General features: G+C 51.9%; 1 protein-coding gene across 2 annotated transcripts; it reads left to right on the forward strand.

Annotated features, from left to right (window-relative positions):
* Positions 1 to 14188: 14188 nt before the first annotated feature.
* On the forward strand, positions 14189 to 20273 carry BCL6 (BCL6 transcription repressor; the record flags this gene model as incomplete). Of its 2 annotated transcripts, XM_079539775.1 has the most annotated exons (8): positions 14189 to 14349; positions 15032 to 15253; positions 15390 to 16370; positions 16967 to 17148; positions 17944 to 18111; positions 19223 to 19353; positions 19526 to 19663; positions 20130 to 20273. In XM_079539775.1, the coding sequence occupies 8 exons, from the start codon at positions 14189 to 14191 to the stop codon at positions 20271 to 20273; spliced, it is 2127 nt and encodes a 708-aa protein (XP_079395901.1). The 2 variants fall into 2 exon arrangements, with proteins under 2 accessions (XP_079395901.1, XP_079395902.1); XM_079539776.1 differs by lacking the exon at positions 17944 to 18111.
* Positions 20274 to 25503: the final 5230 nt, after the last annotated feature.

Below are 25503 nucleotides of genomic sequence, written 5' to 3' on the forward strand. Positions count from 1 at the left end.
AGGAATGAGAAAATCCGATTCTTCTTCAGCCCTAAAACTGAAACTCAAATAGGGGGAAAAAAAAAAAAAGGGACGAGGAGAAAAAAAAATATCAAACCAACTCCCCCCCCCCCTTCACATGAATATTCTGCTTCTTTTTATTGTAGCTATTCATAGTCACACCTAAATGCAGCCTATAAATCCAGCAATCTATTATTTAACGCTCTCACTACTGGTATGAAAAAAAAAAAAGATAAAATATTTTGTTGGCAATGCATTTAATTGCACTCCTCTCAGAGGCAGCTTACTTTTGCCAGCCGGGCTTGTAGGATGGCGAGGAGGAATAAAAGAATTTTGGGAGGCAGCAGAACGAATAACGGCTGCTTTCGCCGCGACTTCTGGAGGCTCTCCCACCCGGTCCCCAAATCCTTGGTGTTTAAATCAAAGTGCCTCACCGCAGGAAAATGTGCAGGGTATAAAAATGACGCCCGTGCTTTATTAGAAGAGAGAAATTGGAATTCCCACAGCACCCGACGGTGCACCACGAGGTGCGAGGAGCTGCAAGAGCCCTGAGCCCGGCCTGCACACGGCAGCCTGCAGGCAGAGAATCACCCCTGTTCCCCCCTTCAGTTCCCAAGGACAAAACTTCAGGGTGCCCTTTTCCCCAAGCTTTCTGCTTTTTGATATTGGGAATCTGAGAGGTTCTCCAACAAGAAATAAACAACGCTGTTAAACATCCACGGCCTTTATTCTCTCTCTTTTTTTTTTCCTCAAATCAACCTGTTTTGTATTAGGTTCGAGGTAACCCTGAGCAAATGAGAAGCTGTCTGTGGGATTACTGAAGGATTTGAACCTCAGCAGCTGATAGCTGTTGGATCTGCAGCACCGTGACCAGTCGGCATCCCGGCAATGAAGATTTCCAAAGGTTCCACGACGGCAAAAGATGGGGAAAACTGGGTGAATGAGTATGATGGGGACACAGGGTGGGAGGGGAACGTGGGGCTGTCACCACTGGGCACGCAAACGCTCTGGACCCGCACAGCCCCATCAAAGTGATGTCAGACTCTGGTCTGTAGATGGTTAAAAACGGAGGGGGATCCCCTGGCTGGGAGCCTGGTGAGGTCGGGGCTGCTTCCATCCAACCCCACTGAAATCACAGCAGGGCAGAGCCGTGGGCGCTGTGCTGTGCTGCACACCTCCGTGGGAGCGATGCTTGCTGGGCCTCGTCCCCACTGTCAGCAAGACGGGGCAGGCAGCGAGAGCTGCAAGTCATTTCTGACAGTAAGTTTGCACTGTCTCAAAGCACCGAGAGACAGACCAATAATTTGGGCAACTGCACAGGGATATATCAGGGTCTTAATCTGAGTACAGTGGAACCAGGAAGATCAGAAAGGGCTTTTTGCAGGAAATCCACCCAAGTAATGCTTACTGCCCCAATTGGGGCACACGGCGCAGCAGCAGCTCTTGGGCAGAGCGATGCCTTCACATGTAGCCGGGGGGCACCGCAGGGCACCCCCACTGCTGCCCACCCCTCCATCCCATAGTCCCTCTGCAGTGCCCTCCTTCCTGCTGCAGGCCCAGCGTTGGGCACAGAGCATTCTGCATGGGGCCATGCATTCTGCATGATGGGGTCAATGAAATGAGGCTGGGGGCTGTCGGGGTGGTGGCAGGAGCATGGGGTTGGGTGGGAGATACAGCTCAGGTGTGCCCGGGTTGTGCTGGAACAGCCACATTCCAGCTTTTCCACTTCCAGTTCTTTGCTTGCAGGAGAACCAAGCCAGATTGCAAACGCTCCAATTAAATCAAAAAACAACAACAATAAAAAAAGAAGAAAATAACAAAAAAAGCCACAACGCACCCCACGATGCCGCACTCCCTGCCATTCACACGCTGCCCCGCTGGAGCCGATGCCTCCCCCGACACCAAGGGAAACATTTTGATCCATGTGAAGGCTGCAGCCGGCGCATGGCCGAGAGCCGAGCAGGGTTTGTGTTAATTGCAGCCCTGAGTTGTCCTGAGTGTGAGCAGAGGGGCTGCAGGGAGCTGGGGCTGTGCTGCGGGAGTCTCCTTATCGATAAAAGTAAGTCTCCTCCGTGGCAATTAAGGAGAAGCAGATGGGACGCATGCACGGTGGTGTGGTTTGCTTGGAAGTGAAACTCAGCACAGTGCCTCAGCAGTCAGCAGGATGGGAGCACTGTCCCTGCACGGCACTGAACCCCCTCAGACTCCATCAGAGGGGAAAGGGAGCTCTGAGCAATTCTTGCTCTGATGCTGTCAGAGAGCAAACATAAGTGGTTTGTTATGATGATACACTAAAAAATAAAAGAGGGGGGGGACTGGAGTGGAGGGGGGGGGGGGGGGGGGGGAAGCAGCCCATGTGATTTTTATGCAAATTGGGTGAATGGACGGTTAAAAAAGCCGAAAATGTCAGGTAGATAAGATCGTGTGCACCTCGAGCACTGTCATGGTATTCTTCGTGCGTGACATTCATACTGGAAACTGAAGCGCGTTACAGAAATCAGACACCCACAAAAAGCTCTGAGATTGCACCGAGAACAGAACAGGTTCCTGCACAGCACCGACCTCTGACCAAAAAAAAAAAATAATAAAATAATTTAAAAAAAAAAAGTAGGTTAGATTAGCAAACAAGATAGCTCCATGGAGGCAGGGAATGCACACACATGGCCTGGTGCGTGCAGCCATCCCCAGGCTGGGACTGGTGGCTACTCTGAGGCTGAGTGTCCCTCTCCTGGACTTGTTTTGTTATTTGTACAGGGCTGAGGAAGGCCCAGGGCCTGAAGAAGTTAATTAAGGAGTTAATTTCCAAAGAAAAAATCCTAAAGGGGCTCTGTTTATTTAGTAAAGGAGGAGGCACTTCTTCCAGGAGTGCAGCTCAACTGGGAACAGGCCTCCAGGATGCTCCAAACCCATGGCTATGGGACAAAGGCCCCACAGTCCCCATCACAGAGCTGGGGCAGGAGCCACCCCACAGCCCCATCCCCTGTGGCAGAGAGGCTCCTGCAGCACCACGGGGACCAAGCACAGCCCCCATGATGTCCCCACCCCTACATCACCAGGGCCGCAACTCCTGGTGCAGGAGTTAGGGCAGGCAGTACCCCACCAATTGCTGCCCCCACAATGTCACCTCCCATTCGCACGGCTGCCACCAAGTGCAAAGTGATCACACCTTTAAGCCAAGGGGGCACAGCAGAGAGCCAGGGGCAATGAGGCCTCGGCTGCCCAGCACTGATAGGAGCAGGGAGGGGGGATCCCAAGGAGATGCACCTCTCCTGACACCCCAAAGCCACTGCTGATTTTTTCAGGGCCCTGAAGTGGCACCGGGACGCAGCATGGCAGCTCCACGGGTGGGGGACGAGAAGGCATTAAATTGGAGAAAAAACATCAAAAATAAAGAAAGCAACCCCCCACGAATGAAGTCAGGCCGAGCTCCGGGCCCAGCGGGGCTGCTGCTGGCTGACACCAAGCAGGGGACATTCCGGGACCAGGCGCACATTGAGCCCATCCCGGAGCGGCCCCGGAGCGGAGCGATGCAGCCCCGGCCCGGCAAAGTGAAAGCACCGAGCTGCAGGAGAACGACAAACGGCAAAGGGCTTGTTTTGTTCTGGTTTGTTTCTCAACCCCATTTTTAATTTCCTTACTGTAAAACAAACAGAATATAAATTTAAAACAAAGAAAATAGGAAAAAAATAATAATAGAAGGAAGGAAAGCCCCGAGGGGGAGCTGCCGGAACGGCTCCGTGGCACAGGGGGCAGCTCTGGCTCTGGGAAAGCCGGCTTCCGAGCGATCGGTAGCGCCGTGCCATCTCCTCTCTGGGCTAAGGGACGGCTCTTCGCACTCCCCCTTCGCAGCCCCGAGCACTTCGGCTCCGAGACCCATCCAGAGCCCCGCGCTGACGGCTCCGAGCACCCGGCTCCGAGCGGAGCGAGAGTAGCGGGAGTCGCGTCGGTTGCGCTCATTGACACATTTCTGTTAATTGCCACGGCCCCGGGTCCCCAGCAGGAAAACCGTCGGGGAAAATCAACCGGCGGCCTCGCAGCGCAGCCCCGCCGCAGGCCCGGTGCGAATAAATAAACGCACACGGCTGAGAGATGGGGGCATCAATCAGCGCGCCGTATTTTCATCCAGGGCCATACATTTCCATACTCGAACAACGCTTGGCCGCCGGCCCCCCCTCGCTCCCCCCGAGAACCCGGCTGCAAAGAGCAGCGCAAACTGCACGGGCCCCCCCCAACCCCCCCCCAACCGCAGCACCGCTCCGTGTCCCCGTGCCGGCGGAGCCCCGCCGGGTGCACACTTACGGGGCCGCTTTTTGCAATAATAACCACAACGGCTACAAAGAACGCGAAAGAGTCCTGGGAAGAGAAAAAAAAATGCATCAAAAAAAGAAAAAAAAATTGTCACAGTCTTTTTTTTTTTTTTTCCTATTTTTTTTCTCCTTTTTCTTTCTCCTTAAAGATTCCAGTATTGAGAGCAAAGCCAAAAAAGAAAAGAAAAGAAAAAAAAGAAAAAAAAAAGAAAAAAGAAAAGAAAAAAAAAAAAAGTAATATATAGAGATATATAAAAGATAAGAAAAAATAATTAAAAGATTCTGAGAGGGGAGAAAAAAGGGGTAGGGTGCGCACAGGGGTGTCCGGATGGAAAAAGCTCCGTTCCCCCAAAGCGGATCCCACGAGCAGATGGATGGGTTACCAAAAATTTGCTAAAAGGAAAGAAGGGAAAAATAATGAAAAATAAAGAAAAATAATGAAAAAATATCAAATCCGGTGCCATGCAGCAGGATGCTGGCTTCAGTCTTAGGGGGGAGGGCGACGCGTTCAGTGCGAAAGCGACCCCCAAAAAGCAAGAAGACAACAATTAAAAACCATTTCTCGTTATGAAAGAAAGCAGCGGCGCTTCTCGCAGCCCTCGCCCCGCGCCGCGCTTTGGGGGCTCCGTTCCGCACCGCTCCGCTCCGCGCCCCAGGACCCCCCGAACCCCTCCGCTCCGCGCCGCCGCGCGCCGCTCCGCGCCCGCGCGCCGCCACCCCGCCGCGCCCCCACGTCACACCGCCACCCGCCGCCACGTGACCCGCGGGCCGGGCGCGACCACTCGGGGCGCGGAAAAAGGGGGGGGCGCGGAAGGGAGCGCGGAGAAGCGGGGGTCTCTCCGCCGCCGCCGCCCTCACGGCCCGGCGGAACCCCCCGCGCTGAGCCTGAGCGGAGCTCGGCGGGGGGCTGTCGGGGCGCGGGGGCGCGGCGGTGACGGCGGAAGCGCGGTAGGGGAGGTCCTCGTCCCTCCCCGCGCTGGTGGCGGTGGTAGAGTCTGCAGCTCAAATTCCGAGAATTGGGCTCTGTTGATTCTTAGAACTGGGGTTCTTAGAAGTGGTGATGCAAGGAGTTTCTAGGAAAGCCCGGAGACCAGGTGATTGCTGCTTCTATTGCCGCGGCCGATTTTACCCTTTAATTCTCTCTCTCTCTCTCTCTCTCTCTCTCTCTCTCTCTCTCTCTCTCTTTTTTTTTTTTTTTTTTTTCCTCTCTTTTTTTCCCTCCTCTCTCTCCCTCCTCTCTCCCTCCGCTCCTGGCGCTGAGCCGCCCCTATATATTTCTTCCCATTCCCCCCCGTTCCCGCGGCAGGTGCCCCGACGGCGCTCGGATATATTAAAAAAAAAAACAAAAAAAACCAGCAACGACAACAAAAAAAAACCCAACCCAAACAATCTCCATCCTTCCATCCTCCCCCCCGCTCCCCTTTTTTTTTTTTACCACTCGCTCCGTGGCCCTAATTAACTAACCGACCCCCGGCGCTCCCCTCTATCCACGACGCGAGAGAAGCGCTGCCCCGTGCCTCCCGAGGCCGTGCCCGCACCGCGCTGTCCCGCTCCGCCGCTCCGTCCCCGCAGCGCCGGCAGCGCGGCCGCCCCGCACCTGCAGCCTTCGGGCGGGCGCAGCGCGGAGCCGCTCCCGCAGCCCGTTCTGCTCGGGGCCGCTTTGCGCTCCCGGGGCCGCTTTCCTCTCTCGGGCCGTGTTTTATATTTTTATTCTCCTCATTTTTATCTCCCTTTCTCCTCTCTTTCTCTCTCTCTCTCCCCCCCCCCCCGCGCTGTCGTTCTTTTCCACCGCTCGAAGCCGCCCCGCAGCCTCCTCTCGGGGCCTTTTCCGCATGGTTTCCATTCCCTTTTGCTTTTATATTTTTATTACTATGATGATTGCGTTCTCCCCGCGTTTCGATTGTTGTTATTCCGTCCCCGATGCGGCTGCGATTTTTGCAACCTGTGGCGGGGCCGCGCCGCGATCTGTCAAGCCCCGAGCGAGGAGCGGGCGCTGATGGAGGAGAGTTGCGGCATTTCCCGGCCCGGGGAAGGGGGGAGCCCGCGGGGAGGCCCGGCCCGACCGCCGCACGTCCTCTCCCTCCCGCCGGCCTCGGGGCCGATGAACCGCGCTGGCTTCGACGGGGAACCGGGGTGGCTGTGAATAAAGCGCGGTGCGACGCTTGGGAACGGGAGAGGAGGGGGGAAAGTGCGTGAAGCGACTCTGAAAATAGCACGCAGCGCTCAAAATAAGAACGACGTTTGGGAACGGGGGGGGGGAAAAGTGCGTGAAGCGACTCTGAGTGTAGCGCGCAGGGCTCAGAGTCGGGATCGTAGTAACAAAACCGCGGGGAGGTCCGCGCGGAGCGCAGCCGCGCACGGAGCGGGGATCCCGGCAGCGCTGCGTCGGGGTTCGGGGCAGCCCCCGGTGCCCCCAGCGCGGCCCTTCCCCTGTGTTTACTACCGCGGCGCGTTTGGCGTGGGGACAGAGCTCGTAAATCTGCCGCCGGGAGCCGCGCGGTTGGCCCCCGGCCACGCGCTATTCCTGGAGCGGCCGCGCAACCTCCGCGCTTGGCCCCGCTGCGCTGCGCAGCCCCTCTCCCCCCCCCCACCCCCCCCCCCCCACCAAAAAAAAAAATAATGCAAAAAAGGGGTGTGCGAAAAGAAAATGCCACATTATCATTATCATTATTATTATTATTTAGCGGGTTTTTTTTTTTCCTCAAACCCCCCCCCCCCTCATTAAAAAAAAAAAAAAAGACAAAACAAAACCGAAAAAGCCCAACTTTGTTGTGAAAACTTTCGTGGTCGGGCGGCAGCGACCTCTCTCGGCCGTGCCCCCCACCCCGGTCATTCTACCCCCCCCCCCCCCCCCTTCCTCTCCTGTAGTTTGCAAAGTCACAGTATGAAATGTTATGAAATCGCCTCTTGGGAAGGAGGGAAACAGAAAGCAGGGCGTTTGTTTGGAAAAAACTGGCAGCGGCCTCTCAGATGTGCCTAAAAAGCTGCCTTTGACCCCCTGTTGCATTTCCAGGGAAGAGGCAAATTTGGGCTTAAAACCGTGAGTCGAAACCAGGACAAACAGAGCCGGCCTTGCTTTTGCTTTTTGCCACTGATTTCAGGAGTGTGGGGTTGGTGCAGAGCTGGGCTGGGAGCGGGCAGATGTGGGGCCAGGGCAGCTCCATGCTGAACCACATCTGTCTGAGCCCCAGCTCTTACCCCGTGGAAGTGTCACTGATTGGGGTCAGCCCTCCTTCCATCCGGGGCTGCACGCCGAGCCCTGGCCAGAGGTTTTAAGTGCTTAGAAAATGAGGATTTGCTGTATTGTTTTGACTGCTGGAGGGATGAGAGCTTTGCGAATGAACGCAGGCTTTCTCCATCCATCCTTGGGGGGTTACAGCTCAAAAATCCCTTAGAAAATATTGTAGGGCAGCCTTCTCTCTATCTATAGAAACAGAGAGTGAGGCAGAACCTGAGCTCCTGTTATTTTCTTCTAACGATGGGATTGCTGCTTTAAAGCCGTGTAACGCAGACAGCAATTTTTGTCCCGTGAAACAAACCATCAAGCCATTCAAATATTCAGAGGGTGTCGAGCAATTTTCCAGGGGAATGGATTATTGCGTCGTTCCAGTAAGGAAAAAAAAAAAAGCTCTGTCTGCAAGCAAAGCAGATCAAAGAGGTGGGGATGCATTTCGGTCCCAATTTCCAATCCCCCTCCGTTCCGACTGAGTCAGTATTCGGAGGGGAAGTGAGGGTGAACCGGGTGGTTGTTGTTGCAAAGGAAGAAGTGGGAATGAGAAGTGATTCTTCCCGATCCCGCTGAAAGAAAAAAAAAAAAAAAAAAAGAGAATCTGTCAGGAGTCCTCATGATACTTTGTAGACATCGCAGGGAGGACCTCCAGGCTGCCCGATGAGACAGAAATAAACCCCGCAGGAACACGAAGATTCGAAAAAAAATAATAATAATAAAAATAAAAATAAAAAAACCAAGGCTGGAAAAGCTCATAAAAAAAATAATAATAATAACGTCGCTCAGACGCGTTTTAAGAGAAACAGAATTACATCGAGCAAATTATATGTTTTCCAGGTTTGGTCGGGGAGTTGTGTTTTGCAAAGGGGAGAAGCTCCGTCCCGCAGCGCAGCTGACTGCTGCCATCCAGCGGTGCTGCGCGCTGCGCGCTGCGCGGGGACGGCGCTCAGACAGCGGCGATAGACGGCTGTTTTTTTTAGACGGTTTTTTTTCCTCCCCCCCTCCCCCTTTTTTTTTTTTTAAATCCGAATTTCTGCCTAATTTAGAACGGGACGTAAAGCTGTGCTGCTTTTATTTCGTTGTTTATTAGTTTGTTTTTACTTTCAGCAGCCTGATGTTGGACTTGTAGGATTGTTGTCGTTTTGGGTTGGTTTTTTTTTTTAGTAAACGCACTGACTCTGCCCTCCAAGTCCCATTACAAAGCCAGGTGGTAAAACTCCGTGTGTGCTTTAGCAGCGGGGGTGGATATCCTCTTAATGTGTTTGAATACCCCATTAAAAGGAACCTGTTGTTACAAAGTCCATAGGTGAGCAGAACAGAGCTCTCACCTATAGGTGCATTTCTCAATGCAGTTTCTGTCCGTCCACGTATTTCTTGTGGTGGTTGAAGAACCATTTCATGCCCATTTTAGTGCTGCAAAATCCCAATGAAGGGCTTTTATGGGTTCAGACAGAGCCTAAAATGTTGTTTTCAGGTTTCTGAGAAGTTTGTAAAATCTAAATTTGGTGGAAAGTTGCCTGTGTTCTCGTAACCTCTCATTCCGTTTTATAGCAGCACGGGAGTCTATAAACAGGAGCCCTGTGTGTTGAGTGCCTGTATTCTTTCCTAGATCTATTTTTAAACCATTCTTCTGTTTGGCAAAAAGTGACACTCGGTTTCCATGTTTACAGCAGGCATTGGCAAACCTCAGGAGTTCACAGTTTGCAGTTGGGTTAGATGGATGTCCGAAAGTTAATGTCCGACCAGTCGGCTTCAGACTACAAATTTAGACTGCAAATGGAGTCCTCCCTGCATTTATTCTTATTTCTTTTTAAATCCGCTCTAGACCTTCTGTTCCCACTGCAGCAGGGCAAGTCAGCCAAAAAGGCACACGTAACCCTGAAGCATTTAGTTCTCCAGGATGCATGAAAACCCCTGCGGTGCCCGTGGAGCTTCATACCTGAAGCAAGTAGCTGGGAGAGGAGTAAGAATTTGGGGTCTGTATTTTCTCCCCCCATTTCTCCTTGCTGATGTGCTCCCTTTGGGCTGCCTACTGGGATCCTCTGAGAATCCACGGGTTCTGTGAGAAAGATGGGACTGCTGCTGGCAGCAGGCAGAGCTCAGGATAAGTACAGTGCAGGACAGTGGGACCCAAGGAAGATGTCCCCTCCTTAAATCCATTTGGCTCTATAAATACAGAGGTGCTCTCTCCTAGGTAGTGCACCCCGTGCTGCACTTGTCCCACTGCAGCCAGGCGGGATGCTGGGATCCTTGCTGCCAACTATGCTGCGTCCGTACAGCACAGAGATGGGGAGGGCCGGGTCGGTGACATATGGAGCCCCACGGGGATGGGGACTCTGCCAGCTGAGCGGTGCTCAGCCTCACTCCATTGCTTTGGCTGGGACGTGGTTGCTGCCTTCCCTTGAAAAATTCATGTGCCAAATTGCTTGGGGTCATTGGGAAGGCTGCAGCAGGCTCAGCTCCACGCTTCCCAAGGGCTCTGCTCAGCTCCCAGCTACGTGCCCTCGGTGGGAAACATCGGGGGCGGCTCTGCTGCGCTCCCCCCACGCTGCATTGATGGTTGGTTTGTTGTTTTTTTTTTCTGCAAAGACCAAAACAATGTAGAGACTTAAGCCGGGCTGGCTTTCAAGGGCAATCCTTTTAAACCCTCTTTTGAAGTACGAACTATAAAGTTCCCCGCAGTGCTCAAGAAAATATGCAGTTTTCCTGGTTCCAAATGCTGATAATAAACCCGTTCAGATAATGTATTGCATTTCCTAGAAACATTTGTTTGCTGGCAGGAAATTGGATCAGATTGAAAGTTAGCAGAGCGCTCGATAGAGCGAGTGCAATCTGCTGGCGGAAGGGGACGATGGAAAAAACGCTGGGGCTCGTGCTGGCAGTGCTACGTTTGATCTGTGCTGACAGTGTGCTAGGACTCTTCTCTGTCTCTCCTTTGCTTATTATTAACCAAGCCACGTTTTGGCCTAGACGCCAACCAGAAGCTGCTAAATTAATAAAAAGTGCGCTGTGACAGCTAAAGGACGCTCGGTGCCCCTTGATTGCGTGGCACGGGGAAAGCTGAGCTGGGAGCTGGCATACCCTCAGTCCCCCACACTTCATTTCTTTGTCTGCCTCTCGGCACTGGAGGAACCTAGCATCCATCTGTGGGATGGGGGGCAGCTGGCAGTATGCCCAGGCTGGGGGTGGGGGGGCAGGATGGAGCTTCCCCTGGGCGGGCAGTTTCGGAGTGCTGTGTGGGATGAGGTTATGGGGAAGAGAGACTTCAGCCATCCACTACTCTGGGGTGATGCAAAGGAGTTCGGCACGGCGGGCGCTGGAGGGGTAGGAGAACAGGTGCGGGGGTGATGGGTGCCCTCCTCCAGATTATCAGTATGGGGGGAGAGGGTAGGGTGAGGAGAAGCCTCCGTGCAAAGTGGGATAGAAGAGGAAGGAATCTCCTCTTTGTGGAGGGTGAGGGGATGGATGGATGGATGGATGGATGGATGGATGGATGGATGGATGGATGGATGGATGGATGGATGGAGAGGGATTCCTTAGATGAAGGAGTGGATGGGTGGGAGGAGCTGCCCTGTGCTTGGCAGAAAGATGGAGAGATAGGGGTTGCAGCTTCTCCCCTCTCTGTGGTGCAGGAGGCAGCTGTGGGGGTATCCCCTCTTCGTGGAGTGGAGCTGGGGGTTCCTTCCCCACACAGTTGAACTGCTTGGCACTGGCAGAGCAGCACTGGCCCTGGGCTCCCTTCCAGGAATAGGCTTTCTCGGGGAGGTGCCAGCAGGGAAGGGCCGTTCCCTGAACTGCTGGGGCAGACCCACTGCCTTCCTGGAAGGCAGCAAGCACTGACAGTCCCATGTGGCCACCCCCGAAATGGGCCCCGACCTTCCTCTCCGGGCACAGCAAGCCCCGGCGTGCAGCCTCCAGCACTGCCTCTGGCCCACACCTCTGAGGTACTGGGCAGGAAAATTTCGGGGTGGGGGACGTTGGGGTGACGCTCTGAATGCAGCTGAACCTGAGGGAGCATCTGAGGGTGGGGGGGCATGGGGATGGAGAAGATCGTGCTTGCCCATGGTGGTCTTCTGTGCTCCCCATCGCTTCTCTCTGCTCCTCATCATTGTCCCTTTCTCCTCAGAGCACCGTCCCTGGAGCACAGAGGTTGGGAGGGGCAGGGTTAATGCTGCTCTGTTAGAGAGGGGACGGAAGGATCCTGCATCCTGCAGTCAGAATGCTTGGAATGCACCTGCCTGCCCCAAGCACTGCGCTGGGGAGAGGGGATCTGGGAGAGTGCATAGGGTCTGGGTGTCCCCCACCCCCCACACGCCCCTGACTGCTAATGCTGTGAGTAAGGGAATTTGGCGACAGCAGCAGCTTCTCACGTGATGCTCACAGGCACAGAGTTCATCTCACAGTTTGTTGGTTTACAGACAGGTCAGTCCCTGTATCTGTGGCACCGGGGTGAGCCACCGGGAGCCCAGCCAAGGGCGGGATGTGACCCAGCAGCCCCAAATGGTGGGAACACAAATGTGTGCTGAGCTCCTTGCAGAGCCCGGGCTTTCAATTGCGAGTGGCTGGCGGTGAGCAAGTACAGAAAGGTCAGAGCCTGCAGGATTTGGGAAATGAGTCACTTTTTGTGCGCAGGCTCAGAGTGGCAGGTCTTGAAGATTTGCATTTGGTGGCTGCAGTAGGACTGTAACACCCCTCTAGGCTCTGCTTGACATCACGCCTTAAATCATGCCCCTTCTTCCCATCCCAGCCTCTCTGGAGCAGGAGGGGAGCTCCATCCACCTCACCTGCAGGTACAGGGCTGCACGTTCTCTCTGCAAGTGCTGGTGGTCCTGCTGCATCACTCCAGCTTGCAGAGTCAATCACTCGCTAACTGCACATCTCCTTGTTCCTGCTGAGGACTTCCCCCTTTGTTGGTGCCAGGTTCATTGTGTTTGCTGGTTTTTAGTAAATGTGGAAGTAACAGTGTGAGTTAACTCCTGGGTTTCCTTGCCGTGCTGCCCCAGCCCTGCTTCCAGTATCGCCAGCTGCTGGAGACAAAACTTGAAGTCTGGGGAAGGCTCTTCCAGCAGCTGGAGGAAGGCATTTGTTTGGGTCCTCATCCGTCCCCGCCACCAACTTCCTACACAATCTTGGCCAAGTCATTGTGGCTCTTGACATCCGCATCCTCCCGCCTCTGTCTGGCTGTCCTGTCCTGTAGTGCTTCTCCTGCTGCTCAGTAAGGGTCAGAGCGGCTCGGGAGGACCAAACTCAGCTGCTGTCCAGGTTTCTGAGAAGAGCAGCAGCAAGTGCTGATGTGTACGTCATACCTGTTAACGAGGTGCTGGGAGCGTGGCATTGGTCTTGGACGTGGCGTTGGCTGGGAATTTGATGTTGGCAGGGGAGAGCTGTCCCTGAAAGAAGTGGTGAGAAAATTCTCACTTGACTTCCCTTCCCCACCTGCCTTCAAGTTCCTGAGTCATGGAAATGAAAATCTCCTTGGCATACGCCCATGGTTTGGGCTAGAGGGTGTGGAAGAAACTATGATTGGATTCTCAAAGCCTGTGGTTGTGATAAGAACATATTGTACCGGAAGAAACAAATGTTAACCTTACTGGAGAGTGCAGGGTTTGTTATCTCTAACTTTTATCCCACTGATACTGTAGGGAAACAGCAAGCTTGTGCCCTGCCGCAGCCAATTCATTATTATCTGCTAACACAGTGTTTGTTTTCTTGTGCTTTATTTACAGGTTTGAAAGAAACTTTTGGACTGTGAATTGAGGCATTGGGTATGTACATTTCAGTATTCCCCCTACCCCCCTTCCCTTTACAACGTTGAATTAAATGTTTCATTAGACCCAGCTGAGATTCGTTTTCAGGAAAGCAGCTGCTCTGTAGAAAATACATTCACATGAGAAAGGAGGAGGAGATGGGGCTGGGAAAGAGGAGTCAGAGTGGAATTTGGTGCTGGAGGTGCACAAGTATCTCAAACTTTAGATGTGGGGCAATGCGGGCTGTCATGGGAGGCTGCTGGACATCTCTGAGATGGGTCACTGGGTGCTGTGTTGGGAGCAGGCTGTTGTTCCTCTATTCACCACATCCTTCCTTGCTGGAAGAGGCTGGGCTGCAGTGTGGGCAGCAGCCCAGCAGGTTGGATGAGCTCCACTTGTCACTGCCATCATCAGTTCGATGGGAAAGAGGAGATATAGCTCTTCTCTGGGCTGGCCACCTGAGAGCAGGGAAGAAGTCTTATGGTGGATGATGGCTGGTGCTCCACCATGTGAGCAGATGTTGAAATCCTTCAGCATCAGCTGGGGGCTTCATGGCTCATTTTGATTCCCATGGCCAAGCTTGGGTGAGGGAACTGGCTCCTGAGGCTGAAGCTGTGCTGGGAGCTTCAGGAGGTGAATCAGAGGAGCAGTGGTGGTGGGAGGAGTGGGCTGGGGGTGGGGCTGCCATGGGTGAGGCAGGAGCCTGTGAGATAATCCTCAGGAGGGTCCAGTTGTCTTTGCTTGCAGGATGCGACTGAGACACATCAGCTTTTGATGCTGTCCCAGGGGCCTCGCCAGGGGACCTGGAGGCCTGAAGCAGCAGGGGGCTGTGCACTGAGGTTTGGGTGCTCTCCAGGATTTTTCTTCATTCCCATCTTTCTGCTTCTGTCCTGGGCAGACTCAAGATGGCCTCACCAGCAGACAGCTGCATCCAATTCACCCGCCATGCAAGTGATGTCCTCCTCAATCTCAATCGCCTTAGAAGCCGGGATATCCTGACCGACGTCGTCATCATTGTGAACCGGGAGCAGTTCAGAGCCCACAAAACAGTGCTGATGGCCTGCAGGTGAGTGGGAGCTCCCTCTGCTTTTAACCACTCCACAGGGTGAGTGAGCCCTCTGTGACCGGTGTATCTTCTGCTATTTTTGGAGCTGTTCCTTCTGGCTCTAGGGCTGTGGATTTTCAAGCCCAGTTGGGTCTGAAATCCTTTTCCAGGTCAAGGATTGCTTCCTAGTGACCTCTAATTAGCATCCCACCATTACCTCACCTCATTACTGCAGATGCCTTCCAGGGTTTCCTGCTGACAATCTAAAGATTTGGAGAAGCAAAGATTTGATTATTAAGACATCTGAAAAATGTTTTGCCAGCATTTTTTTTTTTTCCTTTGGGTTGAAAGAGTGAGCATGGATGCCCCAAGAGGCTTCTGAAAGAAGTGAGTCAGTGGGGAAGAGGGTGGTGGTAAGGACAGCAAAATAAGAGGAATTTCTAAAGCAAGGCGGTGGGGAGCTGTTGAGCAGGTGAGGTCTAAAAGCAGGCTGTACTAGTTGCTAAAAGTGCAATGCAGAAGACACTTACTAAGCTAGGAAACCAAGCTTGATAATAAGGGGGAAGCTCAGGGAATACTGTAATTGGACTCCTTCTCCTCCTCTCTTCCCATGCACAGGACTCTGTGAGCTAAGGGATTTCAAGTTCTCCTTTCTTCTTCTTAATTGTCGTAATGATTGTCTTTCTCTGTCTCCTCTCTGCAGTGGCCTCTTCTACAGCATCTTCACTGACCAGCTCAAGTGCAACTTGAATGTCATCAACCTGGACCCTGAAATTAACCCTGAGGGGTTTTGCATCCTTTTGGACTTCATGTACACCTCCCGCCTGAACCTGAGGGAGAACAATATCATGGCTGTGATGGCCACGGCACTGTACCTGCAGATGGAGCATGTGGTTGATACCTGCCGAAGGTTTGTCAAATCTAGGTGAGCACCACAAGTGAACTTTGGAGAGCCTGGCACGGTGTGTTTGGGTGGGAGAGGAGAGGGCTGACAAAGTAGCTGCAAACTTATTTATATGTGCTGAAAATGAATGCATCTCTTCCTTTTTGCCTGATTCCAGTGAAGCTGAGATGGTGTCTGCTGTGAAGACCCCAAGGGAAGAGTTTTTGGCTGGACGGATGCTGAACCACCCAGAGGTGATGGCTTATCGAGGCAGAGATGTTTCAGAGAACAGCATGCCTCTCCAGAATGGGTCCCTCTGCAATGGGAGGGCCTTCGCACCTGGCTTATTCAACAGTTTGTCTGGATCCTCCATTTCCTACCCTGGGTACAGCCCTCTGCCTCTCAATGGCTTCCTCGTGGATGATGACTTGCGGGAGATGAGGATGCCTCTCTCCGAACTCTCAAGGGTGAGTGCCTTCCCCAAGGAGAGGATCCCGTGCGACAGCTCCAGGACGATCCCCACGGAGTACATGAGAACCATCACCGACATCTCGGCCAACATGTGCCACGCCACCATCTATTCTCCAAAAGAAGGTGCTGCTGAAGAAGCCAGGAGCGACATGCACTACAGTGTAGCTTCTGGCCCCAAACCTGTTGTCCCCTCCATCCGGAACAATCCCTACTTCTCTTGTGACAAAGTGGCCAAAGAAGAGGAGCGGACCTCTTCAGAGGATGAGATCAGCCAGCACTTTGAGCCCACCAACACCCCCCTGGACCGCAAGGGCCTGATCAGCCCCCAGAGCCCCCAGAAGTCAGACTGTCAGCCCAACTCTCCCACTGAGTCCAGCAGCAGCAAGAATGCCCGCATCAGTCAGAACTCCAACTCTCTTTTCACCAAGAGCCCCACTGATCCCAAAGCCTGCAACTGGAAGAAGTACAAATTCATTGTCCTCAACTCTCTTAACCAGAGCACCAAACAAGACAGTGCTGACCAGAACGAGATGGGAACCCTCTCTCCTCGCACCTACATGCCCATGTCCACTTGCCAGCAGTCCATGGAGCCAGAGCATCTCAACGTGCAATCCCCCACCAAGATGAGCGTGAATGGAGAAGACTCCAACATCCCCCAAGCAAGCAGACTCAACAACATTGTTAACAGGTGAGAAGGTGGCCCCTGGCAGACAGGACTCCCTGTGTTGTTGGTGAGAGTTTGGAGGTGTGCGACATAGCTGTAGTGTTGTGCTGGGATGTCCAGCTGTGAGCAGGTGGAAACCTCTGCGCTTGTTGAAGCACTGCCAGGGTTATCGGCTGGACTCCAGCTGTCCCCATGATAGCAGTGCCAGCTTGGCCTCATGGTGGAGTTGGGAACGCAGGGTCAGGAATTCCTGACCTGCTTCACCAGCTCTGGATGGTTTCTGGAGCATGAATTTGGCAAGCATGGTTTTCACCCAAATCACTGCCTAGAGCTTGTGGTTGGCTGTAGGCACTGCAAGGCTGAATTAGCATGGAGCAATGTGCTGTCCCCTGGACCTGGATGTTCCTAGAGAGCTTTGAGGTCATTTTACAATGGGCACCTGCAAGGTGAGGCTGAGGGACCTGTTGTTGATCAGGGCTATGCTGTGCATCTTAGCTTAGAAGTCTCCCCATAAACCATGGGTGTTCCTTGTGTCTGGAATGATGCAAACAACAAGGACCTGGTAGCTCAAGCACAGCAAGAGCCTTCTCACAGCTGTATGTGTTGCTGTCCTTCCACAGGTCCCGGGATGGGTCCCCGCGCAGCAGCGAGGGGCAGTCCCCTCTCTACATGCATTCGTCGAAGTGCAGTTCCTGCGGCTGCCAGTCCCCACAACACACTGAGATGTGCCTTCATACCTCTGGCTCAGCCTTCGGAGAGGAGATGGGGGAAACCCAGTCTGAGTACTCTGACTCCAGCTGCGGTGAGTCCTGCATCCTGTTCACCTTTTCAGCCAGCAGGCGAGGGGACGCGTTCACCCAGAGCCCTTCATCCAAAGGGATTGCCAGATCTGCCTCTGGTGCTGGTGGATCCCAAAGTGCTTTATGGTGTTAACTGGCTGCCCAGCTCCGTGCACACGTGTGAGATGCACGCATGTGGGCACTGCTTCTGTCTTCCCCTTCCCCAGCACCATCCAGATACCTTGTGTGGGGAGTTAGTCACCTGCTGCTAACCTGGCAGCTAAGGACAGGAAATAAATTGAACTCCACCCTGCCACTATCACATGAGAACAAGCTTGGCAGATGTAACGATCCTAATGGGGATTGGGCAAGGTAGTGTGTCTCATGCATCCGTCATGATACCTTCATTATCAGGGAGCCAAATGTGCACATCTGGAGAAATGCAGATAATGAGCCTTGCAATCTTGTTGCAAAACCCCACAAGCCCAGAGACAATATCTATCTGCCCGTAGCTCGGGGAGAGGGAATGCAGAATTGTCACTGTGGTGTGGGCAGAGATCTGTAGCAGTAGCACTGGTGTGATGCTCAGAGCTCCACACAGCATTTAAGAGTTGGGCAGCCTTGTAACAGGGGACCTGCCTGCTTCTTCAGGAGAAGATGGTCTTCCCATGCTCACGGACATCTGTACCGTGAGGGTTTCAGACCTCTAAAGGTGCTGGAGTTGTTCCAGAACCAAGCATCCTTCAGAAGATGCCTAATAACTGGGGTGCATAGAGTTGTGCATCACCCATCTCACCGCTCTCCAATCTGCTCCTCAGAGAACGGAGCCTTCTTCTGCAATGAGTGTGACTGCCGGTTCTCCGAGGAGGCCTCACTCAAGAGACACTCTCTGCAAGTCCACAGTGACAAACCCTACAAGTGCGACCGCTGCCAGGCCTCCTTCCGCTACAAGGGGAACCTCGCCAGCCACAAAACCGTCCACACAGGTACGGCGTCTGCAGCTCCTCCAGGGCTGAATTTGTTTGCTATAAAGCACTGGGTGTTTCTAAACGTGTGGCTGGGGGCAGATGTGTGCCCTCTGGGTTGCGCAGACAAAAAAGGAAAATAAAAATAATCATGTCGTGGTTTTTTTTTTTGGTTGTTGATTTTCCTACATCCTAGAAATCCAGATCGTATCTAGCCTGGCAAAAAGTCTGCTGATAGGAAAATCTGTGAACAAATAGACCCTGTGAATCAGCACAATGAAAGCTGGGAAGGGAAAGGGATATTAGGGGGTTAGTCATTTGCTGACAAAACTGGGGATTTTTATTTCATGCTTTTATTATGCCAACAACCAGTTTTCTGGCTGGAGAGGGAAGGTCCCGCAGTCCCACTGGAGCTCCACATGGCTGCAGAGACAAGCAGGGAGACACAAGCACCGGGCTGGGTCTGATAGTGCAGGTTCAAAGGCCCTCAGACCCCCCCCCTCCGGCCAATTAATCCACCAGGCAGGAACCCATTTGCCTTTGAATGCTAAACAAAAGAAAAAGGCAGGAAGGGACAGGCGATGGCTTGTTCTGCTCCCCATTGAGCTCATCTTCAATCAGCCTGAAGAAACTAGTTAAAATCTTTCTGCAACTCCCCCCTTGCCATGAAAAGGCAGCCAGGGCTGACAGCAGGAGTCGTGTCTGAAGAATGACTGGAGCCGGGTCCCCAGGCATGCCTTGGCTTCCTGCTTTCTTGGCTCTTCTCCCTTCTCCAAGGAAGAATGGGACGTGCCTGGGACTGTCAGACAGCTGTGTGTGCCCTGCTCAGTGCTGTGGGTCACTCAGGGTACCAGCCAGGAAGAGTGATGCTGTTAATCCTTGTTAGTAGAGCTGCCCGACTTTCTCTTTTGCCCTGGAGGCTGCAGCTCCCAACTCCAAAAACACCAATAGCAGATGAACTCTGCTCCAGAGATGAGCGAGGCTGCTTCTGCCTGCTGTTCTCTTCCTAAAATACCTGTGTGCTACAGACACCTCTAAAAGGGTCAGGCACATGGCAGGACCGTGCTTTGGGGCTTGCATGTGTATGGCACAGTGATATTTATCCCCTTGTCCTTTCTGTTGGACTCTACAGGAGAAAAGCCGTACCGCTGCAACATCTGTGGGGCGCAGTTCAACCGGCCAGCCAACCTGAAAACCCACACACGTATTCACTCCGGAGAGAAACCCTACAAGTGCGAGACCTGCGGGGCCAGATTTGTCCAGGTGGGTGTGAGCTCTGAGATCCACAGCACCCAGGGGTGGGACATGGCCAGGATCCTGCTGAAGACCTGGAGGTGGCTGCAGGGCCATGCAGAGGATAAACTGGGGTTTGATGGTGGTGGAGACCAGCTTGTCGGCTCAGTGGGAAACCTAACCTGGGGCTGCTCTCCCCCAGGTGGCCCATCTCCGTGCTCATGTGCTCATTCACACTGGGGAGAAGCCATACCCCTGCGAGATCTGTGGCACACGTTTCCGGCACCTGCAGACCCTCAAAAGCCACCTTCGAATCCACACGGGCGAGAAACCGTATCATGTGAGTGATCAGCCTCCTTTCTTCAGGGATTGGGATGCTAACCAACCCAAGGGGTGGGAAGACACCAAACCATTCAGATGGGTTTGCTGCAGCATTGGAAATGCTCTGATGTGTGGCCAGCATTGGGTGCATCAGAGCTGCTTTCCTATTCTTCCTCAGTTCTGGAAGCAGGTTACGCTTCTCCAGATAGCCATGGCTTAAATTACAGCCTCCTGCTGCGTGTGGGGATGGAGAGAGGAGCTGTGGCAGCACGCCGTGCCTTGCTGGGGTCAAGGCTTGGGGGTTCAGCAGCTTCCCCACTGATTCTCCCACCGTACCTCCACTTTCTCCACTCCATCTGTGCAATGGGCGCAGTACAGGGAGAGGATGGGCATTTGCTCGGGCATGCTGCTTGTCCTCTTCCAAGGGATGCATGCGTCCCCCGATGTGATTTTGACCCCTCGTGCCTTTGCTTTCTGCTCTGCAGTGTGAGAAGTGCAACCTGCACTTCCGCCACAAAAGCCAGCTGCGGCTGCACCTGCGGCAGAAGCACGGGGCCATCACAAACACCAAGGTGCAGTACCGCATCTCGGCCAGCGAGGTGCCTCCAGAGCTCCCCAAGGCGTGCTGAAGGCCGAGGATTTCCCAGGAGGAGGTCAGAGGGAAGCTGTCCAAAGGATACTTGCAACACTTTAATGGAGAAAAAAAAAAAAATATATATATATATATATATATATATAAAGAAAAAAAAATTCATCACATGATGGAGTGCCTCTAAACCCATAGTGCAGATAGGTGGAAAACATTAGAAACAAACTAAAAAAGCATAAAAAAAATAAAAATAAAAAAAAAGAACAAACACGGGTTTTATTTTTCCCAGTTATGTGAAACAAAAAAAAAAAAAAAAGAGAAAATTATTCAGATCTTATTGTATATAGAACATAAACATGAAAAGTAGTCATTTTAAATGTCTGTGCAGTGGAGTGTTGATAAACTCTGGAGTCTAACCTTCACAGCCTTTGCCGTTTGAAGATGAGGAATGTAATGTTGATTTATGGGAACAGATTTTTTCTTTTGTATGCAAAATGTGTGTTCTTTTAAAGAGAAAGTATGCTATTAAAGAGAGGGCTTTAACTTTTTTAACCAAAGGTGAAGGAATCTATGGCAGAGTTGTAAATATATATAGATATAAATATATAAATATATATATAAAATAAATATATATAGACCTTTAAAAAAGCTATATTAAAAATATATAAAATGCATTAAAGGCTCAGTTGGACTCTGCAGGCAGAAGCCACTCTGAGAATCTTTATTATGATAGAGCACTTAACGAGATATTTTAAAGTATTGCATCTGTACAAGTAAGAAAATATTTTGTCTAAATGCATCAGTGTATTTGTATTTTTTTGCAAGTGAAGGTTTACAATTTACAAAAAAGTGTGTATTAAACCAACAAAGCTGCAGAAGGAATTTAAAATAATAATAAAATGTAACTTTTTTGTTCTAGTTCTCAGTCTGTATATATGTAAAATGTGGTTTCGCACGGTGCCTTTCTTTTCAATGGAAGTTTTCAATGTATGGACTATATTGAGCTCAGTTTCTTCTTCAAGGTACAGCCTGATGTTGCAGAAAGAGTTTTGGTGGAACTCTCTGTTGGGGAATGTTTTTATTTTGTTTTTGTTTGTTTGTTTTGGATTATATTTTTTTTTTTCCCAGTCTTATTTTACATTGCTTGTGTTATAAACAATCTCGGGAGACAGGGTTTGGGCTGTGTCTAAACTGCATTAATGCGTTCTGTAAAATATAGCTGTACAAATAAAAGAATAAAATGAAGAAAAGTGAAGCGCCACGCAGTGAGAGGTCTGGTTTTTTTTGCCTGCCTTCCTCCTGGAGCCTCTGAAGCACGGAATGGAAGGGGCTGAGCCCCTGTGCTGCTCCCAGCTGCAGTCGGGTGGGCTGGGGATTCCTCTCAGCAGGGAGAGAGCAGCTGGGGCTGAAGCCACGGGGGGCCCTCAGAATGGGGGAAGACCCAAAATGCCTCCTGCTGCGTGCTCACTGGTTGCAGCAAAGCTAGGGGGACTCACTGAGGGCGGCTCTGTGTGACATGGGCAGCGCTGCTGTGGGGCAGGACTCACGTTGTGTTCATTTGTGACTAATTGGGGTGCAGGGCTGGAGGTGACTCACTGTGGTGGCTCTCAAAGTACCAGCAGGAAGAGGAGCTGTGGCATGAGGTCCTGCTGGCCACAAATCCAGGCACACTGCTGTGCCCACCAGCCACGTTCAGGCTCCTCCCTGCTGTCAGGAGCTGGATTTGAGGCTTCAGCTTTTCTTGGTCCTTGCATTTGGCACTTTTGGAAGCTGCTGGCTGTGCTGACAGCTCCTGCCATTCCCAGATAAGCAGGCCTTATCCCTGTGACCTCCTTTTCCCATTGCATTTGCAAAACAAATACTATTTTCCTGGATCATGGCTGTGTTTCCTCCCCCTGACAGATTATCATTTTTTTAACAAAGATTCCATGCCTTATCCAGGCAGTCCAGCTGAAGTGACAGCCACCTCTGCCTTTTGTCTCCAGGTAGAGGTGAGGGAACACTCAGCTCTACACTACATCCATTTCAAGCCTGTAAATGATGAACTGGTCAGGCCAGCCCATTGAAAACCTAGCTCCAGAGAAGGGGGTTGAGCAATTCCAGTCCTCTAAAGGACAACAGCCAGCTGATAAACCGACCGCTTTCCATGAAGTTTCCTAGAGTATGTCTGAGCAGCTCTTTCAGTACCCATCTCACTGCCATTCCACGCAAAGACATCCCAAAAGATGGGAATGTGGCCACGTTTTCTTTCAGATTTCATCTGCAACAGAAAGCACATCAGTAAGCTCACAGCTCCAGCCTCGTTTCACTTCTCATATGGGACCACAACCAGAGAAATGGGTCAGGTTCCCTCCAGCTGAGCCTTTTGGGGGTTGCCTCTCCATTCCTTGGTGCTGCATAACTCATGCTGAAGTACAGAATATTTAAATGCAGGCGCCGCACCTGGGGCTTTCCCAAATGTGGCACTGACCTCAGAGTACAGGGGGACCAAAGGACGCTATCTGCACCTTATTTCTGCTGGCAGCTGCGAGGGCTGTGTCCGTCAGTGCCTTGCGGGATGGTTTGGAGGCACTTGGCTGCGTTCTGGCGGATGCCCACGAGAGGGCAGGCGAGGATGGAGTTTAGGGAGCGCTAGGAATGAACGATAAAAAAAAAAAAGAAGAGGAAGGAAGAATCCAGCCTGCACTGTGACGTCTGTTGCTCTTGGGAAAAATCTTAAAATCTTGCACCTGAGGAAGAAATGCTACTGGGAGAGGCCTTGGTTGGTTGGCATAGGTGAACGTCATGAAATTCAACACGGGCAAGTGCAAAGTGCTGCAGCTGGGTTGGAGCAATCTCAAGCACAAATACAGACTGAGTGATGGGATTGAGAGCAGCTGGGGAGGGCTTGAGGGTCAGAAAAACAAACGATCACCACAACCTTAACATGCTCTAGCAGTGTGCGCTCAGAAAGTGTGCTGTTCAGAAAGCCAGGTATATCCTGAGTGATGTTGAGGCTAGCAGGTCAAGGAGGCGATTGCCTTTTTCTGCTCTGTCCTTGTGAGGTCCCACCTGTAGTGCTGTGTTGAGCTCTGGGGTCCCAGCATAAGAAAGACACCAAGCTGCTGTACCAGGTCCAGAAGAGGCCACAGAGATACTCAGAGAGCTCAACATCTCACCTATGAAGAAAGATTGTAGGAACTGGGCTTGTTCAGCCTAAAGAGAAGATCTTATTATGGCTTTTCAATACTTAAAGGGGCCTATAGAAAAGATGGGGAGGAACTCTTCAACAGGAGATCTGGTGACAGGACAGGGAGTGATGGCTTTAAACTAAAAGATAGGTGATTTAAGTGAGATATTAGGAGGAAATCTTTCACTCAGAGGTGGTGAGACCCTGGCACAGCTGCCCAGAGAAGCTGTGAATGCCCCATGCCTGGAGCTGCTGAATGGGGCCCTGGGCAACCTGAATTGGGGCAGAGCAACCAACTCACGGCAAGAAGTTGGGACTGTGTGGGATTTAAGGTCCTTTTCACTTGAAAACATTCTGTGAAAGTTTGCAGGCAGAAAGACGTTGATGTCCTGCAGTTTGTCCCTGGCCTCGCTTGGATCTGTTGAAGGGAAAGACCAGCTGTAGCCCGTGGTGGCCAGGAGCAACCAGAAGAATTTCACAGCTCTGGGTCCCAGATCACAGCTCGGCACTCGATTCCTCGATTTCTTTCTTCAGTGTGGCTGACTGCTGCAATGTAAGAAGAATGTTTTGTCCCTGCTGTCACGGCAATAATGTGTGGTAAAACTGTTCTGCTCTTGAAAGCAGAGCAGGGAGAGCTTGGAGAACATTTTGCAGGTGACAGCCGGGGTGGTGAGGTTCAGTAAGAGCTGTTCCTGCAGGCATGGTGACAGCAGAGGGCACACTGTGCAGGCACAGCGCTGAGCGTGCAGCCTGTGCACTCAGCTCAGGCACTGCTGGACTGCTCTGGATTTGTGTAGCAAGCTGGAGGAGAGCTGGGGTAAGGAAGCAGTCATAGGAATTCAATGCAATTCAATCGTCTGCAGAGCTACATGCCCCGCAGCGCTGCTGCAGAAAGAAAGGAATCGAGTCATCCTCGCCACAGACTAACAGTGATGGATTTATCTGGCTGGGGAATGAGTAGAGGAAAAATATCTGAACGTGCTGATCCCACAGAGAAGCGGGGGAGTGGGAAGTGGCAGATCTGCACCTTGCTCCTCTTTGTTTAAACCAGAGTCCTGAGGCCATCTGACTGCCTGCATTTCCCATTGCCCAGGAGGAACAGATGGAGATGCTGCAAAGGTGAACAGGGTAGATGGGCTCCCTTTTTCCTGACCCTCTCCATTGATTTCCTTCAGGTCAGCACAAGAGGGTTTTCTGGACCAGAGCATATGTTTTCACATTTGGTTAAATTGAATTTTTTCTTTCAGATCTTTTTCTGAAATGGAATGCTGAAACTCTTCTGCTGGAGAACATCAGAATGATTCTTCAGAATTCTGCCTGAGAGCACCAAGAATTTTGATCCTTTCAACGTTTTACCAGGAACAAAGTTCAAATCTAATAGAAGCTCCACCTCAGTCCATTAGAACAAACCAAGACGAACTTTCCAACCAGTGCCCTGGCTCTGCTCTTACCTTTACAAGCTCTGCAACCTCAGCTGAATCCCGGGAGAGAAGAAAGGGACAAGGTGGGCGTCAGGGCCTTCCCGAGGCTCTGGCTCAGGGGCCAAGCCATCTCCTGATGGGATGCAGGACCAGAGACAGCAAAGAAGCTTCTGCTTTGCCCCAGTGCTGCGGAATGGCAGAGTCAGAGCCAACCTGTTACTCCAGATCTTGTCTCTGTGTGGCTGGCAGAGTCACAATATGCACAGTATTGATATACCATCAAAATCAGGGATCCCCAGGGGGACCAAGGGTTTCTGCTTGCCTGGGACTAGGCTGCAGGGATCATATATCTAACTACAGCAGCACTGCTCCTAGCCTGAAGCCTCACTGAATGTTACTACTTTGCAGAAGGATGCCTTTCATCCTTCTTCCTTGTGTATGGATATTAAAAAATGAAATTTGAAAGATAGGCAAGGACAGCAGCCAGCGAGGAATAACCTTTTGTTGGGGCTGGATTCCTTGCTGCAAATGGTGAGCTGAGAAGCTCGGATTTGGACAAGGCATTAAGAATGGCTTCTGAAAGCCCCATATGGACTAGAGTGTTACCTCACACCTTTTACACCAGTATGACCACATTGGCCATGGGAGACCTGGGGGTCACTTGCTGCTACTGGCACAGC

Source organism: Tetrao urogallus, assembly GCF_951394365.1.
Source record: "Tetrao urogallus genome assembly, chromosome: 9".
NCBI classification, from domain to species: Eukaryota; Metazoa; Chordata; class Aves; order Galliformes; family Phasianidae; genus Tetrao; species Tetrao urogallus.